Source organism: Staurois parvus, unplaced genomic scaffold, assembly GCF_062004578.1.
Source record: "Staurois parvus isolate SC_StPar_1 unplaced genomic scaffold, SC_StPar_1.0 ptg000064l, whole genome shotgun sequence".
NCBI lineage: Eukaryota > Metazoa > Chordata > Amphibia > Anura > Ranidae > Staurois > Staurois parvus.
Window position 1 is genome coordinate 6321660 of NW_028317860.1, and position 15246 is coordinate 6336905.

General features: G+C 40.4%; 1 protein-coding gene across 2 annotated transcripts in view; it reads right to left on the minus strand.

Moving 5' to 3' along the window:
- VWA8 (von Willebrand factor A domain containing 8) overlaps positions 1-15246 on the minus strand; it is a 422826-nt gene that overhangs the window by 307447 nt on the left and 100133 nt on the right. For both annotated transcript variants that reach the window (XM_089668819.1, XM_089668820.1), the window contains exons 10-13: positions 10306-10410; positions 8664-8795; positions 5875-6009; positions 3407-3484 (exon numbers count right to left, since the gene is read on the minus strand). In XM_089668819.1, the coding sequence (XP_089524945.1) occupies positions 3407-3484; positions 5875-6009; positions 8664-8795; positions 10306-10410 (450 nt within the window). The remainder of the gene's footprint in view (positions 1-3406; positions 3485-5874; positions 6010-8663; positions 8796-10305; positions 10411-15246) is intronic.

Below are 15246 nucleotides of genomic sequence, written 5' to 3' on the forward strand. Positions count from 1 at the left end.
AAAACCACGTTACACATCAAAAGAACTCTTTGCTATATTAATTTTATGCAAGGTCACCTTGGTATTTGGGGACTAGCCTGTTTATCTAATTAAACATTTCAAAGGGTACATTGTTTACATTTTTAAGGATGATAAAGAATGTGATTTGACCATACAAGAAGCATTTATTGATGATAATTAGACTACAGGGGTATTATAATGGTGAAAGGTGACTTGCGTATCTGGTAAACACTATAGTGACCTCAATTGTTATCTATAATAATGACAAGTGAAGTCTTATGTAAGACCAAAAGTGTTTTGTCAGCCAATCAGAAACCCCTCCAGTAAACTATTTCAAGAGAAGTTATTTTAGCTGGGAGAGAAGCTTTTTCCTGTCATTAATATGGAGTTTGCATATGTGCCTCCCACTTGTTAAGGGGCCAAAAGTAATGGGACAGAATAACAATCATAAATCAAACTTTCACTTTTTAATACTTGGTTGCAAATCCTTTGCAGTCAATTACAGCCTGAAGTCTGGAATGCATAGACATCACCAGACACTGGGTTTCATCCCTGGTGATGCTCTGCCAGTCCTCTACTGCAACTGTCTTCAGTTCCTGCTTGTTCTTGGGGCATTTTCCCTTCAGTTTTGTCTTCAGCAAGTGAAATGCATGTTCAATCGGATTCAGGTCAGGTGATTGACTTGTCCATTGCATAACATTCCACTTCTTTCCCTTAAAAAACTCTTTGGTTGCTTTTGCAGTATGCTTTGGGTCATTGTCCATCTGCACTGTGAAGCGGCGTCCAATGAGTTCTGAAGCATTTGGCTGAATATGAGCAGATAATATTGCTAATATTATTGATAATATTAACTCCTACACCGTTCATCTGATTTGGATGTAAATACCCTCAAATTAAAGCTGACAGTCAGCAGTTAAAGCACATCTTGTTCGTTTCATTTCAAATCCATTGTGGTGGTGTATAGAGCGAAAAATGTTAGAATTGTGTCGATGTCCCAATATTTATGGACCTGACTGTATAAATATACACTGGTCATACGTCCTCCATCATTGATATAAGACAACAGATTTGTCTTATTACTGTTTCTGTGTGGACCTCATAACTTAGAAGACAACAGCTGGCACTGACTAATAGTAGAAACCCTCAGTTTCTCTCCCTGTGACCCAAGTGCTGACAGAGAAAGCCAGGGTAGTGGCAGAAAAGGATGCAGGTGCCCGAAATCCTCCTCATCAACCAATGAGATCATCAATTGTTAGGATGCCAGTGGCTGGTCCACAGTGTTCAAGGTACTAATATTACACAATAAAATCCTGTGGCTTTGTGTAACAAAAATGCAGGCTTGATCTACTTGCTTGCTTGTTGATAATTTCTGAGAAATTTGGGGCAATTTTTAGGCATTTTGCCAAGGCATCCCTGAAGAACCCAGAAGGCACTGCATGATGCAATGGCACCCTGATTGAAAAAGGCTGATGTAGAGTATGAATATAAAAACATACATAATAAAGAAGTCCTAGTATTCTACAGATAATTAAATAAACTGACAAACAAGACTTTTTATGGAATATTACTGATTAGTATATTCAAAGGGAAAATATTTTTTAATACAGATAGTTAGTGGTATTTGAATGTTTTGGTCCTGACTATGACAATCAAGGCTATTATGTTTTCATTTAATATGTAGGAGACAGACAGAAATCCATTATATGGCAGAACAGGAAACATACACAGGAAAATTGGATGTTTGACTTACCTTTAAAAACTTTTACTTAGCATACAGTACAGGACACAGTACCTTTAGTCTACAATCAATTATTAAATGCAATTACCTTCGGGTAACTGGACATTGGCAAAAAAAAAAGAAAAAACTGAAGAGACACCCCCCTTCATAACTCCTCCCCCTTTCACCCCACTCCCAGCTAGCCTCAGTTTTGTAGCAATCAATAGGGAGATCAAAGGGGAACAGAGGGGAGGGACATGTGTCCTGTACTGCAGCACATGAATCGTACAGGACAGGGGATCTTTAGTCATTAACCATAAAACATCCAAAAGTGGTCCAACTGAGGGGTGGGCAACACTGCAAACAAATCTTACACCCAAAAATGGCATCACGAGGACACAGCTGATCACGTGATGTGGTAAAAGGCCAATCACAGCGGCCTTTTACCACGTGATCAGCCGTATCCAATGACATGCTGATCACCAGGAAATGCAATTGCCGGTTCTCGGCTGCAGTTTACTCACGGTGTCAGAGCGTGAGGGAAGTACTGCCGAGAACCGGCAGTTGTCAGAGCAGAGAATGGCACCGATCATCAGGGCACTGATGATCAGTGCCCTGATGATCGGTGCCCAGCAGTGCCACCCACCAGTTCCACCCACCTGTGCTGAGAAGTGCGCCCACCTGTGCCACCCAGCAGTGCACCCACCTGTGCCACCCAGCAGTGCACACACCTGTGCCACCCAGCAGTGCCACACACCTGTGCCCAGAAGTGCCACCTACCTGTGCCCAGCAGTGCCACCAACCTGTGCCCAGCAGTGCCACCAACCTGTGCCCAGCAGTGCCACCAACCTGTGCCCACCAGTGCCACCTACCAGTGCAGCCCAGCAGTGCTGCCAGTCAGTGCCACCAGTCAGTGCCCAGTGGTTGTGCCAGTCAGTGCTCAGCAGTTGCGCCAGTCAATGTCTAGCAGTGCTGCCAGTCAGTGCCCAGCAGTGATGCCAGTCAGTGCCACCTATCAGTGCCGCCTATCCGTGACACCTTATTAGTGCTGCCTATCAGTGCCGCCTATCCGTGCCACCTCATTAGTGCTGCCTATCAGTGCCGCCTATCAGTGCCCATCAGTGCTGCCTCATCAACGCACATCAGTGAAGGAGAAAAATTACCTGTTTGAAAAATTTTATAATAGAAACAAAGAAACTTTTATTTTTTCTTTTAATTTTTTGCAATTTTTTTTTTAGCGCAAAAAGTAAAGTGCCCAGCGACTATTAAATACCACCAAAAGAAAGCTCTATTTGTGAGAAAAAAATGATAAAAATTTCATATGGGTACAATCTTGCATGACCGCGTAATTGTCAATCAAAATGCGAGGGCGCTGAAAGCTGAAAATTGGCCTGGTAAAGAAAGGGGTATAAGTGCCCGGTAGGCAAGTGGTTAAAAATCATTCACATAGCATGTAGCTGATACACTTTCTTTTAACTGCATCACAATTCAACAACTACTATTTTACAGACATTCACTAATAACAGTAATCTACTTCTGAGAAGGTATAAATAATACTATTCGAAATTTTGACTATTTAAATCTTAATTAAACTTATCAAATTTTATATCTAACTGACACATAATGGATCTTTTTCCTTTCATCCTTATTTCAGTGTATTAGCCAATATTTTCAAGCTCAGAAGATTACCTGGTACAACATGACAGGCTCCACTTCATACCCAAGTATATCAGCAAATTCTTTAGCAATCACACTTTTGCCACAACCCTAAGGAAAGACAGACTTTAGTGAATGCTTCACTATAAATTATGGTGCAATGAATGTACATTCAATGTCAAATTAAGTTCGATACTCTCACTTGTTTTTTCATTTTCTGTTAAAGAGTGTTTACTGTAATTAACTTTATCTTGGACCATACCTAAAGCACAAACTTGCACTGCCAGTGCATTTCACTTATTTTGTCACTTTTGAGTACATCAAAAATAATTAATTCTACAGATAAAAAAATATAAAGATCGTTCAAAAAAGACAAGGTTAAACTTTAGCCCATTAGCCCATCATATCACATTTTTCAACAGATATTGTGAACACATCAACAGCGCAGCATAGAAATCGTACATAGCACCAGTAAGGCACAGCTATTAACTTGCTTAAAGTGTTACTAAACCCAGGACCCTGCATTCACTCTATCTGGTCTCCCACAGTACACACAACATGGAAGTGCAATTATCTTAGTAAATATAAACTGCTAAATACATTTTCTCATAAGCAGTTAAAGAAGTATTGTGACTTCAGCTGAGCACTGGTTAAAGCTTGTAGGAGGAGTTTTCTCTAGGAGGATGGAAATTCCCTGACCTCTGTCTGGACAGTGCTGATTGGCCCTGTGCTGATCACATGCACTCTCCAAAGAAACACAAACTCTCTAGCAATACACACTAAACTGAGCATGTGCAGAAGGGCACAGTTCAGTCTGTCTTATCAGCATGGGCATTTGAACAAGAGGAGGGGCAGAGAAGAAAAGATCAAACAGCATTTTTACACAATGCAGAGGATTAACCCCTTAGAGTCCACAGTGAGTATAACAAGCATGCTTTACTGCATATACAGACTGATTTTACGGTTGTGGGTTTAGTAACACTTTACGTTTTGCATTATATGTTAACAAATGTCACAGAGAAAGGAATACATTTATCAAAAGTTAAGCTTTCAAATTTCCCTCAAAAAGATTACTCTTCCCGAAACTGCCATTTCATACACGGTGGATATTGAAAAATTGAATCAGCTAATGGTTTCTAGTGTTCCTCAGGGCCCCGAGTGGTGTTATCACTGTGCTTAATGTTTATTCAAACCCTAACAATGAGCTTCTGCTACAGTATTTGCTCCCTTTTGGTTTGTTTATTATACAAATACATTTTTCATACCAATTGTCAGCTGTAAAAAACCCTGTTAATCTGGTTACAGCTGTCCTGTGTATTCTGCACACTTCCTGTGTTATCTCAAAGAGTTATCCTAGTTATTATCTTGGACTACAGAATGATTAGCCATTACTTTGTAGATATGGAAGTGTGGGAGAGGTTGAGTAGTTTAGCAAGACCCTGGATGGGGCTGATAAAACTCAACCCACAAAAATGCTGCGAGTTGTCAGCTCACAACAGGGTTGAAAAGACAATAGGAGTTTATGGAAGGTATTTTACCTGTAAAACAGGGTCTTTAAAGAAAAATTTTACCCATACCAACTTGATAAAAAAAATAATGTTCTTTAGCAAGGAACATACATCCCACATTACAAATTATGCTACCAAAACTAGTGTTTGCTGTAAATTGCATCAAGCACTGTTCCTGTTTATTTTTGTTGGAGTCTCTCATTTTGCTGAAGCCCAAAACCCCTGAGTAGCAGTAAATCGGCAGATCAGCTTCTACATTTTCAGCACAGTGCCAAAAAACAGAGAGAAACTGAGCATGTGCAGATCATGGTGTATTACTGGATTTTAAACAGCACAGGCCCTTATTTTTAATGTTTTACATAGCTATACCTGCAAAAGGGGCTAGCATGAACTGATCTAGTAGGACTTAATTTTCTGACTAAAGTTCCACTTTAACAGATAAAACAAGTAGAAATATGGATGCATTGCAGATAAGTACTGCATATGTCTTTTTTTAAATTTTGCTTTCATATATGCTTTAAGTTCCAATGTTTACAATCCTGCCATAAGAATCACAAGGGGGTTCTTAGTTTCCCTCTTATATTGGAAATACATTTGATGTAGCAGTAGAAGCAAAACTTAATGATGTACAAAACCAGAGCTGGGGACTATGAACAGCAGAATTCACCATTGGAGTATTCAAAAGATATAAGGAGCACAAAGTTTAACCAATAATACATTTTGGGTAGATTGATATAATTTAATATTTACATGCTAAGCAAAATATGCTCAAAAAAAGTTTGAACATGAATATGAATTGTACAAAAGTGAAATTATTTAGTATATAAATTTAGCTAGTAATAGGAATCTTGAGAAAAGTCAGGCATTTCATCCATAATCGCTTGAGGGAACCCTTGGTAATGTTATTCAATCTGTATGTCCACAAATATAATGTTTAAACTTAAAAAAAAACCATAAATTATAAACAAAAAGCCATAACATCTAAAACAATACCTTTCCTCCAATCAGACACATGTCTTTAACCATGTGAGACTGCATCATTTCTGCCAGCAGCTGCTCGTGGGTACTGGTCCTAATAAACGTAGAAAGCCTGGAATGTAAGCTCAAGGGTCGGGTTCCTGAGGCCATCTGTTAAAGAATAATGTCACCTGTCAACAGAAGGGCAAGGGGTAGACCCGTGGCAATGGCAATGATGTATCTTTGATGTCTTAGTATGCTTTAAAATTGGGTTTCTTTCGGATTGAAAGGGTTCTTATGTAAGTAGAGTCAGATTAAAGCTATAGAAAGAAATTGCTTTAAACAAAGTGGGAAACAGAAAGGTATGCTTTTTTACATCTTAACTAAACAGGTCTTATGTAAAATAATATGCTGGTCTGGAAAGAGCTCTAGTCTCCTTTTGCGCAAATTAAAAAAAAAAATTCTTTATGTAAATGTTTTCAAGTTGCATGGGATAAATAGATAAGCATCTTGTTCTTTGTGTATACAGAACAGCTATTCAGAAAAGTATTGAATTTACCAATGGTGTGACCTTAGTGCTAAATTATGAATGCCACTCAAGCTGGGAAAGCCCAACTCCCACAGTTACCATGGACAAAGGTGCAGGATGCCAAAGGTGCTCATCCAAAGCAATACAATGTAAAAGAAAAAAAAATCAAAGAAGCATATGGCTCCCATCCAGCCAACCTAGTGTAGACTTAAAAACAGCCTCAACCAATGAGTCTCTGTCAAAGCCACATACCTAACATGTTTTACTATGGGCATCAGAGCCTAAACATAGGGTAGTCTACCTAGGACTACCCTATGATTAAGCTCCAGTGGGCCGAGCGAAACATAAGGGGGTGTGGCTTTAACAAAGACTTATGGCGAAGGCAGTTTTCAAGTCTACACTAGGTTGGCTGGACTTGAGTGCAGTGCTTCTTTGATTTTTAAATTAGAAAGATGTCACATTAATTTATGTGTATCTTGATATGGGGGCCCATTAGCCCAGTGGTAGAACCATTTTTAAGTGAGACCATGTCAGTCTGAACTTAGTTTTAAGGCTTGCCAGCCCACATTTATTAAACAATACTCAAAGTAAAGTCCACAAAACTTTCCCACACAGGGGGTTCAGTTTCACACATCAAAACAGGTTCAGGAAAATACTTCAGCAGAACCGCTGCTCTAGTCACTGATCCCTCAGACAAACTTGCCAGCTCTCTTGGTTATCTGAACTCTCTCCTGGCTCACTCAGCCTTTAGTCACAGCTCCCTGCTGTACAGGCCCACTCCTGGCCTCTCAATAGGGGTTCTCCTGTCACCCTGCCACTCCTATGAGACTTACAGATTCCTCAGTCACATGGAATCGCCTAGTTGTCCCAGCCTCCTCAATCCCGGAGACCCTTTCTTAGTCTCCGAGACTTGCGTAGCTGCCACAACTCCCTCAGCCTTATGGACATAGAATCCCTCCAACATGCAGAACAGTCTCTCAGGTAGAGAACCTAGGTCTCCAGACAGGACCACACACCTGTCTTCAAATGGGAGCACACCTCCAGCCTGTCTTCAAATGGGAGCACACCTCCCACCTGTCACCAAACAGGAGCACACCTCCCGCCTGAGCTATACCCGGGCCTTGTTTAAAACAAGTGTGCACACCTGTACAAACACACAACCTGCAGGACTCCAGCAAGAACCGGACAAAGGATTGAAGGCTCAGTTCCACCAAAGACACTTTAAAGCCTTCAAGCTCATGGCTCTGCTCCAGGATTACAAAATCAGGAGAACACTGACAGTCCAGTCTTCTCCATTGAAAAACAGTGCTCTGAAGCTTGACACTTTGCCTAATGTGAATCCTATGTGTCTTTTTCCTATAATCACATCACAGCAAGGCCTAGCTCTTTCACAATATATATTTGTTAAAGTTTTATTGGGCATCGGCAAGCTATACAAATTTTTACAAATTTATATAAGTGCTGTAGCAGGTTACAGATCATAAAGTATTTGGGGTGAGCAGCATGGGTTATGTTTGAAATGTTTCTATCCCATAGTGAGTCTTTGGGGTTGATGTACTAAAGACAAATAGACTGTGCCATTTGCACATGCAGCTTTACTAATTTCCCCAGAACTTGGTGAATTTGGTGAAGCTTCACTTTGCAAAGAATACTCAATCAGGTTCAATGAAAATAAAAAAAACAGCATTTTTGCTTTCACATGAATGGATGATGGAAATCAGCAGTGTTTCACTACACTAAGCTCTGGGGAATATGAGTACAACTGCACAGTCTTTTTGCCTTTAGGAAATCAAACCCTTTGTGTGGCAATTCCAGACACTCCTCCCAATCTTTTTTTTATTAAAATCAAGGATATCTTTCTGCCACACTATCAGAATGCCATACGTACATTCGATTTTGCCTTAAAAGCAATAGACATTTGTGGTGACCAGAATTGTTTTAAAATTATCATCTTTAACAACTTTCAATGGTAAGCAATGCATAAATTAAAGGCATGTTTGGGTTGGATTAAAAACTATCAGGAGGCAGGTGAAAGAAATCCTCCAGTCATGCTAGTGATCTGACAGCACCATTTTCTCTGAATTAGTTGATTCAGAGTGAAACTGCTACATAATTTGGTTTATTAAGGATGAGAATGCTGCAACCTTGTAACTGTGCCTTTTTTTTTCCAGAAAGTAACCGTCCCTTTTAATTTGGAAAAGTACCACACAGTTGCAATTTTGCTTATATTTGTACCATACTGTACAATGTTTCATTATTAATATTATCTGACAAACTGATTAATAAGGCACCTTACCTCCACTAAGATGTTCTTGTCACCTGATCGTAAAGTCACTGCTGCTTGAGGGTTTTCAAAATTCTGCACTGGCTCTACATTCATGATTGTCAGAGAATCAGAGTGCTTTCCAGAGTCTGACAGTTCGAATCTCTGAAAACATAGTAAGATATTAACAAAAACAATTGAATAGAAATGTTTATATTCACAAACCTAATTGTCACAAAAGATGTGCAACCTGAACAAGTGAAAAACAGCTTTGTAAAATGTACGGAAGAAAGGCTACACCAGACCATTTTCAGTGTTTTAGAAAGCTGAATTCTCACAGTATATGAAAGCAGATTTTTTGCTCAAGAAATATTAAAAAAAAGACAAGCCACCTGACACATATGGACATACCACTTCAACTGCTTTCTAACCCCTGTTACTTTTGGTCTAAATGTAAACATGAATAAACAAATAACTAAAATTAATTAATATAATGAATACTATCACTACCAGCATCAACCACATACAGGTCCCTAAAGTGGTTGTAAACCTCAGACATGAAACATGCATAAAGCTTATCCCTCTATAGTCTCAAGCAAGAGCACTAAGTGTAATTTCTGTCTGCTGCCTTGTTCATCTGCTATCAGCATGAATAATTTCTGACATGTTTTCCCAACACCAAGGAAAGAAATATGGTGACAGGAGAGGGACCTCCAGGGACATCCTCAGCTATGTTCCTGTGAGCAGTGTGGAGGGGGTAGGGTTCCTCCAATCAGCTCCCAGAGCTCTCCTCACTGAGTGCTGCAGAGTGAAACTTCAGTTCTCCACCCTCTATTTTTCGGAAGTCTCAGACAAGCTTAAAGATTCAGTACTTTGAACGGATGTAGAGGAGAAAACTGCAGATAAACAGGTACAATTTATGTAGGAAGATTTGTTTCATCTTTGTGTATCACCTGAGGCCAGTCACTTCACTGGGAATATGTAAGGGTTTACAATCACTTTAAAGCAGAAGCTTAGGCTTTTCAATACCAACAATGTGACCCAATCACAGAAAGCAGTGACATCACCCACTGATGTCCACTGCTCTGAGTGTCGTTGGTGAGGGAGCAAGTCCTCCCATCAGCCACACACTACTCAGCAGAGATTTTGCTTTGCAGTCATGTGACAGCATTGAAAAACATAAAGAACAAGTATTTACTTAGTGATTTATACAAAAAAAACTATGCAGCGCAATAGGGAACGCTGGGGGGCAGCAATTAACAGTTGGGGTATTTACGAGACTTCTACTTTAAACTATGAATTTATAGGCTTTATCTTTACAAACAAAACCAAGGAGAAAAGAAAACAAGAAAATGCTTCAGTACTGCCCAGATCCTCACAAGTATATCAGTAAATATTGGATTTAGTGCAAAATTATGTTTACAATGATGCTTACAAATGAAAATAAACTAAAAAGAAATAAAATTCTTAAATACTTTTAAATGCCAATATCTACTTAACATTTAACAGCAAATTATGTGCCTGCATCACAGCAATTAACAATTGAAACACCATTTTCTTTTTAAGGACCTAATCAGCCGTCATATACACTTTAGATTATATAAAAAAGAAAAAAAGTCTGGAATGCTAATTCAGACTAGAAGCATTTGTGAAATGTGCCAACAATAATGCTTACCTTTAATGCATCCTGCACAGCAGTCCTGCCTTCTTTCCCCAATAACACACTATAAGGATACAACCTTTCAATCACTCTTTGGGAGGACATCTTGGGAAACGCATTCTTTGGATGGATAAAGACAAAATCATTATTGCTTACAAGAAGACAAATGCACTTTGGAATTTACAGGTCAAAAAAATGAAAGCTAGATATACTATAAAAACAACAAAAATTGAACATTTTTTTTGGAAGAAGAGTTTTGTCTCTGTACCACTGACTAGCTGCCAATCATATTTTTGAAAAGCACAGCAGAAAGTCCCTCCAATTTACAATGGACAATTTTTGTATTCAGCTGTATACCAAACATAAATAATATGCTTTTTTGAGGAAATCGCTATATTTAAATCTGTGCTGGAAAACTGGACCACTGGTGAACAAAAGATTGGTTTTAAAAGCAACTAAATCAAGAACTGGACAAATCCTAGGAGCTAGTTGTTCTAGAGAAAATTGCTGCTAATGCTTTTTAGTTTTGTTTCCTGGAAGCTTGATTTCCAGAATAACGTAAGCTACAAACCTCAAAGCACCCATTCACATGGGCATTGTGTGATTAACTGCACTTATACAATGCTCATTCAGAGCCGATTCACACATGTGCGGATTGAAGCTCAGGTTTCACAGCTCATTGATACCGTAGTTGTTCAGTGGATCAGGTCAGGTTTACATCAGATTCAGGACAGGTTTAGATCAGGTTCAGTTGAGGATTTTATCCTGTTCACAACTGATGCTATGTGCGGTTTAGAATACGTTTCCCATATAAGTCAATAGCCTGTAATCCGCACCTGAACCGGACTGCACTGCTCAGAAATTGTACAAGACTCTTTTTCAATTTGCACTGAATGCGCACTGCCAGTGCACCGGACATATGTGAACAGGCACAAGAGGAAGCAATTTCATTTCACACGTCATGCAGATTGGTTGCAGTTCAGAGGCATCCAATCCGCATATATGTGAACCAGTACTTAACACATGTATACAGACAAGAGGCAGACTGACCATTCGAGCACTCGGGCACTGCCCGAGGTCAGTAGGGGGCCCCATGAAATGCCCCTGGTACCTTTTTTATAAGCTTTTTTGAGTGTGGGCAAGGACACAGGGGCCCCATGATCCCCTATTGCTCGGGGGCCCCATGAGTTGTCAGTCTGCCCCTGATACAGATGTACCTGAACTATAGTGCATTGCAACACACAGATGTTAATACTGTGTGATGGGGTATACTGCTTTGCTAGAAGTAGCAGAGGTCTGATTTTTTATTCATTGACAGCTGATTCAATATATTATGACTTATTTTAGTTCAGTCTGCTCCAGGCTCTGATACTTAGTGGAAAACTGTTTGATCTTACTCTTCTCCCTTTCCTTTCCACGCTTTGTCCCTCCAGGTTTTCATTGAAGGGCATTGCAGCAGTCACACTTTGTGCCTGCAGACAGCCAGTCTCACACAAGACCTATTGACATTCTTAGGTCTTTTTTTTTTTTTCAGAAAATAGGTGCAGGAGCTCAACCATGACTCCACTTTCCCATACACACACCCTCCAAACCGCATCAAATGGTCAGTGTGGTCAAATTTCAATAACAGTAGGAGGGTTAGTCTTAAAGGGGTATTAAATACCAGGAATGCATTACATACAGAGTGCATAGCACAGAGTGCAGAGAGTTCAGGGGTGTGCTACGTGCCGAGTTCAGGGTTGTGCTATATACAGAGTGCAGAGTTCAGGGGTGCACTACACGCAGAGTGCAGAGTTCAGCCTTCTTCCGCAGCTGCTTACCTCAGCATTCCCCATCCTCATCTCGCTTTCACCCCTCTTGAGCTCTCACCTCTGCATGCAAGCCCCCCTCCACTGTCCCCATCTTCTCCCCCATCCTTAAAAGCTCTACCATCTACCACGTCTTACTTTTGTTGTATTGAGATGAAGCACCCAGCTGGCTCTAGTACCTCCCTGTACACTGTAGATGGCTCTGCCTCTCTCACTTGCAGGGAGATCATCTAGTGGAGGTGTCGGCATCTGCACTGTACTCAGGGCACCAGCATCTCCCTTGTCCCCATCCTGCACTCAGGAGATCAGTTCTGTGGGAGCTGTTGGAAGACAAGCTGTCATTTGTAAATACAGAAGCAGGACTTCTGTGTTTTCTGAGGTGAGCAGAAGGTCTGATCCAGAGGTGGTGGAACTGAGTTCCACCAAGTTCCAGCTGAATAAAAGCCATGGTCTTTATAATGCCCCATGGACTGCGCGGTGCACACAATTTCCACAGAGCCTTACCTACAGTAGGAATCAGGAACTGCAGCTATCAGTGTACTGTAAGTTGTGTTGCTCTTTATGTGTAAATTCAATATTGTTGCTCAGTGAGTAGAACTGACATGCTTACTGGATTTGTTAGGTTTGTTTCATATAGGCTTCAGCTTGTACAGTATAAAGCAGTGTGAACAGCAAACTTTGTTGAAGCTTTTATAGTATTATTCAGCTCCAATTGGTAAATGTTGAACACAGATCCTAATGGATGTGCTGACTGCCACTTTAAACAAGCTGCTAGTAGGCTTCAGCACTTCTTGGAGCCTGTTGTAAGCTTGCTAGCACCTTTCTTAAATGGCAGTTAACACTCCCATTAGGATCTTTCCATTTTACTGAAAGAGTAGTTGATGCTTGGAATAAAATTCCAGCAGAGGTAGTGAGCCAGCCAACAGTAAATAGCTTCAAACATGCTTGGGACAAGCATAGATCTATACTCAGATAAAAAAAGTTAACAACCTCCCCTTCACCCCAAAAAAACAAAACAAAAAAAACAACCCCCCGCCCACAAAAAAACAAAAACAAAACAAAAAACAGGCAGACTCGGTGGACTACATGGTCTTTTTCTCTGTTTCTACGTTCAACATTTACACACTGGAGTTGAATGGTACTGCAAATGTTCTGTCAAAGCTTGCTGTTCATACCACTCTTATACAAGCTGAAGGCTGTGTGAAACAGGCCCTAATGTTTTAGATGTTAATGTGTGCTGTATTGCTCACTTGAACAGATGCAGTAAAGGCTCAGTTATTCTGCACTGCCCTCTAAAAAAGTGATCCACAGTGGATCACTTCTCAGAGGCCATCTGACAGGTGGCTGAGAGCGGATATGTCATCTCCTCACTTTCTGTTTTAACCCTGTAAATCCTCCAATGCAGGGCAGTAGCAGCGTGGCCCAATTCACTTAACCCACATGACAGGGGGTATGACTTTTGCTGTGGCATGTGTACAACCCCCACTGGCCATTAAGTTAGATTGAGCACTGTGGCTCAACCATTTGTTTTCACCACAAACCCCCCTTCCATTCCTCAATCTGTAAATGTAAACAAGGCACAAGAAATATGGAAGGGGAGCTTAGTATAATGTTTTATACTGTAGAGTGGGATCTGACGTGCAAACACCCTGACATAATATCTGGTACACTGTTCACATTTAGGAAAAGCTGTGTGCACTAATTTAGAGAAGGATGATGTCCACCAAACGTCAATCACTGAGGAGTGGGAAATACTGCACAATGAGCCTCAGTGCATAGAAATGCATTTGTTAATGTGAATGTGTTAAAACAATACTAAGTGTTAATGTGCCTTTTATCTCAAGGCCCACCCAGGATAATTCCTATAGAACACACATTTAGGGTCCATTCACATATACAGTCAGGTCCATAAATATTGGGACATTGACACAATTCTAACATTTTTGGCTCTATACACCACCACAATGGATTTGAAATGAAACAAACAAGATGTGCTTTAACTGCAGACTGTCAGCTTTAATTTGAGGGTATTTACATCCAAATCAGGTGAACGGTGTAGGAATTACAACAGTTTGCATATGTGCCTCCCACTTGTTAAGGAACCAAAAGTAATGGAACAATTGGCTTCTCAGCTGTTCCATGGCCAGGTGTGTGTTATTCCCTCATTATCCCAATTACAGTGAGCAGATAAAAAGTCCAGAGTTCATTTCAAGTGTGCTATTTGCATTTGGAATCTGTTGCTGTCAACTCTCAAGATGAGATCCAAAGAGCTGTCACTATCAGTGAAGCAAGCCATCATTAGGCTGAAAAAACAAAACAAATCCATTAGAGAGATAGCAAATACATTAGGCGTGGCCAAAACAACTGTTTGGAACATTCTTAAAAAGAAGGAACGCACCCTTGAGCTCAGCAACACCAAAAGACCCGGAATACCATGGAAAACAACTGTGGTGAATGACCGAAGAATTCTTTCCCTGGTGAAGAAAACACCTTTCACAACAGTTGGCCAGATCAAGAACACTCTCCAGGAGGTAGGTGTATGTGTGTCAAAGTCAACAATCAAGAGAAGACTTCACCAGAGTGAATACAGAGGGTTCACCACAAGATGTAAACCATTGGTGAGCCTCAAAAACAGGAAGGCCAGATTAGAGTTTGCCAAACGACATCTAAAAAAGCCTTCACAGTTCTGGAACAACATCCTATGGACAGATGAGACCAAGATCAACTTGTACCAGAGTGATGGGAAGAGAAGAGTATGGAGAAGGAAAGGAACTGCTCATGATCCTAAGCATACCACCTCATCAGTGAAGCATGGTGGTGGTAGTGTCATGGCGTGGGCATGTATGGCTGCCAATGGAACTGGTTCTCTTGCATTTATTCATGATGTGACTGCTGACAAAAGCAGCAGGATGAATTCTGAAGTGTTTTGGGCAATATTATCTGCTCACATTCAGCCAAATGCTTCAGAACTCATTGGACGAGCTTCACAGTGCAGATGGACAATGACCCAAAGCATACTGCAAAAGCAACCAAAGAGTTTTTTAAGGGAAAGAAGTGGAATGTTATGCAATGGCCAAGTCAATCACCTGACCTGAATCCGATTGAGCATGCATTTCACTTGCTGAAGACAAAACTGAAGGGAAAATGC